This window comes from Acomys russatus, chromosome 14, assembly GCF_903995435.1.
Source record: "Acomys russatus chromosome 14, mAcoRus1.1, whole genome shotgun sequence".
Lineage (NCBI taxonomy): Eukaryota > Metazoa > Chordata > Mammalia > Rodentia > Muridae > Acomys > Acomys russatus.
In genome coordinates, this window is record NC_067150.1 from 45844153 (window position 1) to 45856882 (window position 12730).

General features: G+C 46.1%; 1 protein-coding gene across 1 annotated transcript; it reads left to right on the top strand.

The window, feature by feature from the left end:
- The first annotated feature begins 251 nt into the window (after nt 1-251).
- LOC127197898 (60S ribosomal protein L21-like) lies at nt 252-2426 on the top strand. The gene is made up of 2 exons (XM_051155731.1): nt 252-723; nt 2353-2426. The coding sequence occupies exons 1-2, from the start codon at nt 252-254 to the stop codon at nt 2424-2426; spliced, it is 546 nt and encodes a 181-aa protein (XP_051011688.1).
- The last annotated feature ends 10304 nt before the right edge of the window (nt 2427-12730 follow it).

A 12730-nucleotide genomic window follows, 5' to 3' on the forward strand; every position in this document is an offset into this window, starting at 1 on the left:
TCTACATAGTAAGACATCGATTCAAGCCGCGCGTGGTGGCCCACGCCTTTAATCCCAGCACTCGGGAGGCAGAGGCAGGTGGATTGCTGTGAGTTCAAGTACAGCCTGGTCTAAAAAGTGAGTCTAAGACATCCAAGGTTAACACAGAGGGACCTTGTCTCAAAAAACAAAAAACAAACAAACAAAAGACATCGACTCAAGTAAAAAGAAAAGAAACGGCCACGGCAGCCATCTTGCAGTAACTTGCCAAAATGACAAACACGGAAGGAAAGAGGAGGGGCACCCGCTGTGTGTTCTCTAGGCCTTTTAGGAAGCATGAAGTTTTTCCTTTGGGCACCCACATGCAAATCTACAAAAAGGGTGATATTGTAGATATGGGCACTGTTCATAAAGGAATGCCCCATAAGTGTTACCACGGCAAAACCGGAAGAGTCTACAACGCCACCCAGCGTGCTGTGGGCATCACTGTGAACAAGCAGGTTAAGGGCAAGAGTCTCGCCAAGAGCATCAGTGGGCGCATTGAGCACATCGAGCGCTCTGAGAGCAGGGACTGCTTCCTGAAGTGCATGAAGGCGAACCAGAAGCAGAAGGAAGCCAAGGAGAAGGGCACCTGGGTCCAGCTGAAGCGCCAGCCTGCGCCACCCAGAGAAGCACACTTCTTGAGGGCTAATGGGAAGGAGCCTGAGCTGCTGGAGCCCGTTCTGTATGAATTCACGGCCCAATGTACAAAAAGGAATAAAGGACCTGGACTGCATTTAAAAGGGGGGCGGGGTCTGGAGAGATGGCTCAGTGGTTAAGAGCACTGACTGCTCTTCCAGAGGTCCTGAGTCCAATTCCCAGCAACCACATGGTGGCTCACAGCCATCTATAATGTGATCAGATACCCTCTTCTGGCCTGCAGGTGCAGATGTGGACAGAGCAATGTACACATAATAATAAATAAAGAAATCTTTTTTTAAAAAAAAGAAAGAAAGAAAGAAAGAAAAGAAAACCTCTTTCTGAGAGACAAGTTCCCCCTCTTGTACATTTTCCTTCTCTAGGGATGAGATTTCTGTGGAAATTGCCATTTCTTCAAGGTTCATTGTTTCAGCAATCTAATAATCAGATTGACAGGCACAGGAGTCTCTCTAGAATGTCTTCCTTTCTTCCCGGCTGGTGAGAATAGGATCTAGGTGGAGCCTACTTGTGTCACCCATGCTGATCCTGGGCAAGCCTTTCTCCTTTGCCAGCCCCTTTGCAGAGGAGTAGGTCTGAGACACTGACCTCTGAAATCCTCTTGGACGGCAGGAGATGTAGCTGAGCACTAGAAAACGAGAGCCTGGGTTCCATCCCCTGCAGGGAAGAGAAGGAAGGGTGTGTGTGTGTGTGTGTGTGTGTGTGTGTGTGTGTGTGTGTGTGGTGTGTGTGTGTACCTCAAGCTGGGCGAGCACCTGGCCTTTGACCCAAAGTGTGGAGGCATCTCAGAAGGAGAACAGCCCTTCACAAAAGCCCTTCATCTCGAAGATGGCACTGAAGGCAGGAAGGGCCTTCAAGATGTGCCTTGTTTCTTAGGTTCTTGATTTTAAATCACAAGGGAAGCGGTAGCCCAGACTTTCTGATTTAGTCTAGGTGGGGTGGCTGAGGTTATAGGCATCCTCGTTACTGCGGGCCCATGCCTAAGACTGAGGCTGTGGCTTGTAATTGGACAAGTGAAAGTTTGTCAGAGGGCTTTGTGATGGTTCCTGGTTTGGGTTTTTTGTTTTTTTGTTTTTTTTTTCTTCCATAACTGGTTGGCGCTTTATTCTGTCAGCCCCCAGTGAGTGCAGCAGAGGTCACCTGAACAGACTGACAGGCCACCCTACAGGAATTGCAAGTGTTCCTGGAGGTATTGCAATTGGTGGTCAGGAAGCTATTAAGTGGCCCAGGGAACTAATGCATGCATGGCCTTCAAAGACCATCTTAACCCCTTCCTCTCAGTGCAGACACATGCAACAGGGGCCTTGGCTATAAGAAAGAAGCAATGTCTGTTCTGTAAGACACAGGGAACCAAAAGCTGACAGGTGCATTTAAGAGAGAGGGAGGGGGCCGGAGGGAGGGAGGAGCACAGAGACACAAAGACAGATGGGTGGGGGTGGGGGGATGGGTATGAAGACAGAGAGACAGAGACAGCACGAAGCGGGGTGCTCTGCCTTTGAGAAATGTCCCTTTCTCAAAAGTTAGAATTAGGGAAATAGAAACCTTGCCAAAGTACAGTCATTAGTACAAATGTATTTCCTGCCTTGGAGTGCTCAGGAACAATCCAGAATTCTGTGTGTTCAGATCCTGTTCTGGGACATTCTTGTGTAATTGCTAACATGCCTTTCATTTGTACAGCACACCTTCTAGGTAGAAAAGTCGGCACCTTTACAAACCTCTCACAGGAAATGGAGGAAGCCAAACTGAGTTGACTATTTTTCACTGCCCTAATTGAAGCCCTCTCTCTTTAGCTCTGATACTGTGAGGAAGGCTAAGGGCTGCAAATCTGAGTAGTAGGCAAACTGTAAGCCAGCAGCAGGATGGCTGGCCCAATGCCACCCAGCTAGGAAGTAGGGAAGTAAAGTTCTAACTTCATTCTCTTCGCCTTATGCCATGGTCATTCCGGATGTTCAGGACAGGCCCTGAGGAAGACAGGGCGTTGCTTAGAAGGAGAAGGAACACTGAGTCCATACCTGGTGTGTAGGACCATGTCAGACTTTATAGCAACTCAATACACTCACTCCATTAGCACTGGGTCAGTCTGTAGAGTCTGGTGTTACCTTCCTACTTAAAAGAGCAGAGAAATGGTCTCAGAAAGCACACAGTGCCACATATGTTGATGAACAGACTGACTGATTGATTTTGAGACACGAGCTCAGCTATGTAGCCCAGGCCAGCCTGGAACTTGTGGCAACTGACCTGCATCAGTCTCCTGAGTGTTGAGATTACAGGCGTAAGCCACCATGTCAGGCTAATATGTGTTTAAATCTGGGCGTTGCTGGGCATGAAGATACACGCCTTGCATCCTGGCATTTAGGAAGCTTCGCCAGGAAAATGTGGGGGTGGGGGGAGGAGTCCATGCCAGCCTGGGCTACAGAGTGAGACCCTGTCTCTAACAAACAAACAAAAAAAAAAAAAACAGATCTGAGCTCCCCCACCCTTCCCTGATCACGTTGTCCAGGGCAGGAAATAGAATATCTAGCTTCCACAGGTTAAGGGTTCCATACTCCTAGTCAATTGCAGTCTTGTCACCGCTATACACAACACAGGAAGACAGTGGAGTGGAGGGGTGGGAGAGTAGACCCTGGAGTGGGGCTCGGAGAGACTACAGTGGTATCTGTTGATTTGTAAATACTTTTGAAATGTTAGCTTTTTGCATTTGTCTATTTCATTTCTAATTCTCACAGTGAATTTTAAATTTTGGGAGGAAACCAAATAAGTGTCAGCAAGTAGCCAAGGAGTGAATCTGACAAAAGGTAAACGGTTTTAATCCTGAGGTTCACAAGAGGAAAAGCCAGTTCCACCATTTGAGCCAAAGTTGAGGCAAGCTTTATTAAATCCTGGCCAAGATGGACTTTGGTCAGGATCACTCCCTGGAACTTCCAGCTGAGTGGTCCCAAAACACTGTGTAGCAGGGGCTTATAAAGACAAACCCATAGACCACCATACTTTGCCATGAAGCTTTTGTTATTTTCCGAGAACTACAACTCCCAGCATTCCAGGAAGTTAACTGGTCCCTGGGCCTGTGGGATTTACATGTTAATGTTAGATATTACAAAAGGATTTGGGTGAATACAATAAAGTACTAAGTTCCTTCTGTCGTCCCACAGTCTTTCCAGTTTAATACATGGTTTTGCTTGCTTCTTTGTTTCTTTCTCTCTGAGGTACTGAGACTTGAACCCAGAGCCTCTGAAATGGGTGAATAAGTATTCTATTACTGAAATGGGATCTCAGTTGTTGGATTTCTGAGGCAGAGGAAAGAGACATAAGGCAGAAAGAAACCAGAGTCTGACCTTCAACAGACTGTGTTTATTATCGTATACTCCAAGGGGCAGCCTCTCTCACGAATGAAATCTAGGGGTCTGCAAGGGAGAAAATTTGGCTGCATCCCATTATAGGGGTGGTGGGGCGATACAGAGGATAAACGGGGCTGGTGCTCACAGATACGCACTGCACCGGAGAAGCCAGGAAAGTTAACCACATGGCTCACCTTTTCAATGGAACGGGGTGTGGGGCTGCTCTTCCTGGAATGCCAGGAATATTTTACAGCTTGTGATCCTTTGCTGCCTGATGAGACTGGCTGTGCTCATATCGCCTATGTGGATGGAACTTTGCTATTTACTTATCTCAGACACTTTCCTCCTTAAAAAAAAAAAAAAAGAAAGAAGAAGAAGAAAAGTATTTGGTTTTTTTTTTTTTTTTTTTTTTGGTTTTTTTGTTTGTTTGTTTGTTTGTTTGTTTATTTTGTTTTGTTTTGTTTTTTTCCGAGACAAGTTTTCTCTGTGTTGCCTTGGCTGTTCTGGACTCATTTTGTAGACCAGGCTGGCCTCGAACTCATAGAGATCTACCTGCCTCTGCCTCCCAAGTGCCAGGATTAAAGGCATGCACCACCACCATGCCCAACCCACCTAAGTCTTGAGCTTTACTTTTAGACCATAAATCCATCTTATGAGGAGTAATGTCATTTGTACTTTACCACAGCTTAAGTGACTTCTATGTTATCTTAGGAGGCAAGCCGATCCTGGCTCCCACAGGCATTATATCTACCTCAGTCACTCTCCCCAGACCCTCAGCTTGAGCATTGCTTTGAAGTCAACGGGAATGACATCATCTTACAGACAAAGCCACGCGTACTTTGCTTCATCTTACGGATGCAGCCCTAGGTACTTTGCTAAGAACGTCAATGTAAGCATGCCATAGGGCTGAGTTAATTGTTACCTGAATACTTTTTTCCAAAATTGTGCCGTGCTTAGCTATGGCTAAAGTAAAATGACCTGAGCCAGGTCTCATAGCCCAGGCTGGATTTGAACTCCCGATGTAGCTAAGCCCCTGTCCTCTGGTCTCTACCTTCCACATGCTTGGATTAAAAGTGTGTGGCACCCACACCTGGTTCCAAAAATCCTGAGACGTTATACAGGACCGTTTCCATCTAACCAGTGAGCTCTGCAGGACTTTTTGTGGGTGTGATAGCTCCGTTTTATGGGTAAGAAAGTAGAAATTCAAGTTCACCAACCTAAAGAATGTAAGAATTAGAGCTTATATTTGCCCGCCGGGGATGGTGCGCTATTGCTGTGACAGCATCACTGAAAATAAATGCTATATCTTTGAGATCGGCAACAGGTTCTGTCTCCCCTAGCTGCTGTGGAAGTAGGAAATGGACTTTCAAGTCTTCATCTTGTTACTTTATGCGTTCAGTTGTACTGAGGACAGAGCCTAGAGCTTCGCACAGCCTAGACAAATACTCTGACATTGAGCCGTATTCCAAGCCCCATCCTACCCCTACACACTTTTGCTTTTTTTTTTTTTTTTTTTTTTTTTTTTGTATGTGTGTATGCGTACTACATGTGTGCCCAGGGAGGTCAGAGGTCAGAAAAGGGCATCAGATCTACTGACACTGGAGTTACAGATGATTGTGAGTTACTATGTAGGTACTGAGAACAGAACCTGAGTCCTCCGGAAGAGCAGCCAGTGGCTCTTGAACACCAAGCCATCTCTCCAGCCAAGCACCCTCCCCCTCCCCATGGACACAATGTGACCTACTCCCTCCTGGTCCTGTTGCCATGACTACCCTTTAATGATGGATTATACCTTCAAAGTTCAAGTCAAAACAAACCTTTCTTTTCTTTCTTTCTTTCTTTTTTAAGATTTATTTGTTTATTATGTAAACGGTGTTTTTACATGCCCGTTCCCCTGCATGCTGAAGAGGGCACCAGATCTCATTCTAGATGGCTGTGAGCCATCATGTGGTTGCTGGAAATTGAACTCAGGACCTCTGGAAGAACAGACAGTGCTCTTAACCTCTGAGCCACCTCCCCAGCCCCAAACCCTTCTTTTCTTAAGCTGCTTTTCTGGGATGTTTTGTCTCAAGTAACGGATTCAGTCTGCCTTTGCCGGCTTCTCTTTCTAAAGTTTTGCAAGAGATGAAAGCTCAGGAATAGACCTAACTGGGTGAGAGAGTGAGAAAGCCTACTGACTCCTGAGACATATTGCTAAACTGTTCTCTAAAAACAGACTTGGGGCAATTCTTCAAGGTCAGCCACAACTTTGGGTGTCTCGGTTTCACCATCAGCTGCAACAGTGTGTGACCCTAGAGTCTTGGTTTACCCTGAGGAATAAAGAGGTTAAATGTTTCCACTATTTCCCTGATATGCATGTGCTCTTGGTTTAAGCTTCCATGTGCAGTTTTGGCTGTGAGCTGATTGTTCTGATCCTTTGCATATTTATTGCTGTATTTAATGTCTTCAGATTTGTTGGCGTTTCCCCTGAAACTGAGATAGGGATTGTGCTGGCTAGTTTTATGCCAACTTGACCCGAGCTAGAATTATCTGAGAGGAGGGACTGTAAATTGAGAAATTGCCTCCATAAGACTGGGCTGTAGGCAAACCCATAGAGCATTTCCTTAAGTGGTGATTGATGGAGGCAGGGCCAGTCCATTGTGGGCGGGGCCACCCCAGCGCTGGTGGTCCTGGCTTCTGTGAGAAGCAAGCCAGTGAGCAGTGCTCCTGCATCCAGGTTCCTGCCCTGTTTGAGTTCTGGCCTTGACTTCTTTTTATGATAAACAATGATGTGGAAGTGTAAGCTGAATAAACCCTTCTCCTTCACGGTGCTTTTGGTCATGGAGTTTTAGCCCAGCAATAGAAACCCTCACTAAGACAAGGATGCATGTTTCACTGATGACATTCTTATTCATTTTTTTTTTTGTGGGGGGGAGGGGTTCAAGACAGGGTTTCTCTCTATGTTATCTTGGCTGTCCTGGAGTCACTTTGTAGACCAGGCTGGCCTCGAACTCACATGCTTCCCAAGTGCTGGGATTAAAGGCGTGCGCCACCACGCTTTGCAACATTCTTATTCTTATTTTATTTTATGTGTATGGATGCTTTACATGCATGTTTGCCTGTGCACCTGGTGCTTTCCAGGGGCATTGGTTTCTCTAGGGGCTGGATTTATAGCACATGTGGGTGCTGTGAATCACATTCTGGCCCTCTGCACTCTGCCAATGCTCTTAACCCCGAGCTATCTCTGCAGCCCCCTCCCCTTTAAAAATGTGTTTTAGATGATTTTCAATTTATGCATGAGTGTTTTGCTCACATGTGTGTGTATACCACATGTGTCCCTACAGAGGTCAGAAGAGGGAGTCAGAGTCCCTGGAACTGGAGGGTGGATGGTTGACAGCTGCCATGTGGGTGCTAGGAACTGAACTGTAGGCCTCTGGCAGAGCAGCAGGTGCTTTAACTTCTGAGCCATTTTCTCCAGGCCCATTTTTGTTTCTGAGACAAAAGTCTTGTTCTGTAGGCAAAGCTGGCTTCAAACTCATAGTGATCCTCCTGCCCCAACCTCCTTAATATTGGGATTACAAACACAAGTCACCACATCATACTTTAGTGAAGATGTTTAAAATAAACTAGGAAAATTTTGTTGAAGAGTTTGTATGCTTCTTCTGAAAAAGGGGGACCAGTGAATTGGGGAGGTGGGTAAAGGGCTTGTCATGCAAGCTTAATGACTGGCTCAGTGCCCAGAACCCATGTAAAGGTCAGAGGGCAATGACAAGTACTCTCTTCAATCATTTTTCACTTTATTTTTTGAGACAGGATCACTCACTGTCTCAGTCACTGTTCTATTGCTAAGAAGAGACAGCATGACCAAGGCCATTCTGAAAAATAAAAGAAAGCATTTAACTGGGGCTGGCTTTGTTTCAGAGGATCAGCCCATGATCATCGTGGTGGGGAATGTGGCAACATGCATGGCACTGGAGCAGTAACCTAAAAACCCACCCTCTGTAACAGGCTTTCTTCCAACAAGGCCACACCTCCTAGTCCTTCTAAGCCCTATCAAAGAGTTCCACTCCCTGGTGACTAAGCATCGGAATATAAGAGCTTCTGGCCAATTAATGGGCAACAAGTACCTTGGTGCATTAATGTCTGTGCTCCAGAAACAAAGCGTGTCAGAGATGGTCTTGGGGTTTGACGGTATATAGTGGAAAAGAATGCTATAAGTTTCTCAGGCTAGTAGTCATGCCTTTGGTCTGAATAGAAGGGAGACTTGGACAGATGTTGGCGACTTCCCAGAGAAATCAACATCAGAGCTGAGTTTCGACAAGTGGCTGAGACTTCAGCAGTCAAGAATGGGGCAGAAGGGCACAAGGGCACAGGGGGACAGAATCTCAAGAGCCTAAGTGTGGAGGGTGGCACATGGGAGACATTTGGGGAGCAGCCAGCATGCCTACTTGGCTGGTACCTCTGGTCTTTGACCTTGGAGTGGGAGAGGGGAAATAAGCTAACAAAATACACAGATGACAGGAGGAAGTAAGGGAGAGTCACTCTCTAAAAGCATTGGGAACTCCAGTCAGAGCTTTGCTCAAAGAGTATGGCTGGGATGGGAATGCTGAAGAGATAGCTCAGTAGGTAAAGTGCTCGCCTTATAACCATGAGGACCTGAGTTCAAGCCCAAAATGGAAGGAAGGAAGTTGGAGAGAGATGACTCAGGGATTAACAGCATGAGTTGATCTTCTAGAGGTCCAGGGTTCAGTTCCCAGCACTTACATGGTGCCTGACAACTCTGAGTAAATCCCATCCCAGAGACCAAAGATCCTCTTCTGGCCTTCCATGGACACTAGGCATATACATACATGGTACACAGACATGTGTATAGGGAAAATACCCATACACATAAATAAATAACTTTAAAAAAAGAAAACAACTAAATAAACTAATTAGTGCATAGAAAAAGAATAAAGCAGAAACAAAACAAAACAAAACAAAAAAAAACAAAAACAAAAACAAAAAACCAGGCCAGCAACCAGGACAAAGATCCTGTTGTGTAAATCTGATCTCCCGAGATTGATACTTCTACGGATGGAGTTCACAAAGTTGTTCTCTGGCCTCACATATGTACCCCCTCCCCCACACATTAACAATAAATTAATTTTTTAAAGCTGGGCACGGTGGCACGTGCCTTTAATCCCAGCACTTGGGAAGCAGAGGCAGGTAGATCTCTACGAGTTCAAACCCAATCTGGTATACATAAGTAGTCTCAGGCCAGCCAGGGCTACATATTGAAACTCTAAAAGGAAACAAAAATGTTGGGCGTGGTGCTGCATAGTAAGTGCTTGTAATCCCAGCTGAAGAGCCAGGAGCAGACAAATATCTTTGAGGCTTGCTGATCAACCAACCACTTTAGCCTACTTGCTGAGTTCCACGTCTGTTGAGAAACCTGCCTAAAAACAGAGGGGGGGGGGGATGTGGGCAGCTGTGGTGGTTTAAATATAAAAGCCCCTTATAGGCTGATATATTTGAATGTTTGGTTTCCAGCTGGTGGCCTGTTTAGAAAGGATTAGAAAGTATGGCCTTTTTGGAGGAGGTGTGCCACTTGGGTGGGCTTCAAGGTTTCAGAAGCTTTGAGCTTTCTCTCTGCCTCCTGTCTTCAGTTGGGGATGTAAGCTCTCAGCTACTTCCCCAGCGCTCTGCCTAGCTTGCCTGCAGCCACACTCCCCTCCATAATAATAGCCTAACCTTTTGAAACTGTAAGTAAGCTCCCAATTAAATGCTTCTCCCCCCCCCCCCCCACCTTTTAATCAGTTGCTATGGTCCTGGTGTTTCATCACAGGAGTAGAACAGTAACTAAGACAGTTTTGCTTAAGGAATTACATGTGAGGTTGTTTTCTGGCCTCCACATGTGTACACACACACACACACACACACACACACAATGTGTACTCATGAGCACAAATAATGCTGGAGTAAAGTACTAGAAGGGAACCGTCTGGGCACAGGCTGTCAGGCATGAAAGCAGCTGTGAGAGGTCTGCTGTGGAAGCCCGACTGCAGGGAAGGGCACAGGGGATGGTGTTGATGAGAGTCCCCTCCCTACCCCCCTCCCTGACAAGACCACAGGTTTATCTGGAGTGCACTTCATCTCAGAGCAGTCTCTGGTTTCCCGTTTGGGTTCATCGCCCTTCTGGCTAGTGGTGGATAGCTTCTGTGGGGCCAGAACCCTTTCTGGGATGGGCTCTGGGGAGGCCTGGATTAAATTGCCCTACCTCCCCTGGCTTCCAGCTAGGAACCCTGGGAAAAAGGAGTGTGGATATTATTTCCTCAAAGAAGCCCCGCTGGGTTGAGTCGTAGGTCTGACTTACCTGATTTTATCAAGAGCCTTTTGAAATCAGGACTGACCAGGGAGCAGAAAGAGGCCAAAGAGAAGCCTTAGAAATACAGTCAAGAAAGAATGCTAAAAAAATCAATCAATCAGCACCTTTAATCCCAGCACTTGGGAGGCAGAGGCAGGCAGATGGCTGTGAGTTCGAGGCCAGCCTGGTCTACAAAGGGAGTCCAGGACAGCCAAAAGGCTACACAGAGAAACCTTGTCTCCAAAAAACAAAAAAGCAAAACAAAGATCAATCAAGCAAACAAGCAAACAAGCAAACAACCCCCAGGGGCTTAAACTCTTTAAACTGTATATTTTCTAGGAATAGGTCAATAATCATCAAACTGGGCTTTGTGCTGAAATAAAAAAAATAAAATCATCTGCAGACATCGTGAGTCACCTCTCAACTGGAACCAATCAATCTTCCTTTCTTTTCAAATCACTATGATGATTGACAGGAGCTGGAATCACCTAGGAAACCAGGTTCTGGGTCAGCTGGGGAGGGTTATGTAGGTCAGGTTAACTGCCGTGAGAAAGCCCATTCTAACCACTGGACTGAGTGAAAAGGAGAAAACAAGTCGAGCGCCAGAATCCATCCCAGCTGCTTCCTGACTGCGGACGGACGTAGTGTGACCAGCTGCCTCCAGCTCATGTCATCATGACATCCTGACCCTGGAACTCCTCTTCGTCAGACTAAATCTCCCTTCCTTCATTTGCTTTTGTCAGGGTGAGTTATTATACCAAAAAGACTATAATCGATACAGTAACCTTTGTTAAAACCAACCTATGTAAGCTTTATGTAAGTTTTACGCCCACCAAGAAAATCCTGGAAAGGTGCCTCGGAGAAACCAGATCTCCCTCTTGAGTGTGGGCTTTTGATCGGCCATGAAACTTTCTCCTAATTTCTTACTTTTTATCTCCTCTCAAGGTTTGCTCTAAGGGGGAACCCTGGATAGATGTCTCTAGATGGTCTATCTCTGAGACTGTCACAGCCTTCTTCACCTGCAACCCTCTTGCTTCTTGCCACTTACACTTGATTGATGCCTGCCTTTCCCACCTGGCATGTAAGCTCTAGTCCTGGGTGCCTCTGATCACCAGCAGGCACAATTACCAAGGTGTACCTACAAGATGCCCAGCTAGAAGTGGGGCCCTGACATGTAAGTGACATTAAACAATGTTTGTAAAAGCTACACCTAGTGGCTCAGGCCTTTAATCCTAGCTTCTCTAAAGGCTGAGGCAGGAAGATAGTTCAAGGCCTGCCTGGACTATAAAGTGAGGTTAAGGACAGTATGGGTAACTTAGTGAGACTCTGTCTCAAAAAAAAAAAAAAGAAAAGAAAAGTAGAAATAAAGAGGGCTAGTGATATAGCTCCTTGGTAGCATTCTTGCCTAGCATGTGCCAGAGCCTAGTTTCCCCAAAACTAAAAAAGAAAGTTTATGGAGATGTAAAGATAAAAAGACAGATCAAGAGTAGATGTCTCAGTGGGTAAAGGCACTTGTTACCAAGCCTAGTGCTCAGCCACACATGTGCATGGTACATGTATGCTCTGCCCCACCATCTGCCACACATGTGCTGTAGTACATGTGTGCTCTGCCCTGTCACCTGCCACAAAATAAGTAAATGCGGGGGGGGGGGGGGAAGAAAGATGATCAGCAGTTGCCGGGATGGAGGTCAGGAACAGGAACGGACTGTAAACAGCCTGAGGAACAAATCTGTATGTTAAGAACTGGATCGTGAACTGCGTGGTGGTGGTGGCGGCGGTGCAGGCACACACCTTTAGTCCCAGCATTTGGGAGGCGGAGGCAGGCAGATCTCTGTGAGTTTGAGGCCAGCCTGGTCTACAGAGTGAGTTCCAGGATAGCCAGAGCTATACAGAGAAACCCTGTCTTGAAAAACCAAAACCAAACAAACAAACCATGCATGTATGTGCATGTGTGCGTGCATGAGCACACACACACACATCCAAAAAAAGCCACATGGATGTTAAATATTCCACAAGGCCGACTGGCTGAATGCAGAAAGCTAGAATGCTGCAGGTCCAGACCCAAATTATGTTGGCTATCTTATCCTCTAAATAGGCATCTGTTGCCCATCCCTGTGTGTGACCCACCGCCCGTGGAACTATTAAGTAAATCCTTTTTAGAAGGCACTTGCTCCTAACTTTTCCTAACCCAAAGGCTGAGAATGTCATCAGATAGCGTCTCAGGCCTGTAGGCAGGGTTTCTTGGCTTTGCTATAAGCTGCTAACCTGATGTTCCCAATGTATTTGAGAAATGATGATTTTTCTTGTTTTACTACAGTTCATGAAACTGTTGCCATGGTGGATGATGTATGTGTGTTTGGGTGCCTCTCAGTTCCTTTCTTCTTGAAGGAAGCAA

Excerpts from the sequence above, each read along its gene's own strand:
- LOC127197898 (XM_051155731.1), top strand. The coding sequence starts at position 252 with ATGACAAACACGGAAGGAAAGAGGAGGGGCACCCGCTGTGTGTTCTCT. Across the intron at positions 724-2,352 it reads GTATGAATTCACGGCCCAAT|CACACCTTCTAGGTAGAAAA; the intron begins GTACAAAAAGGA and ends TCATTTGTACAG.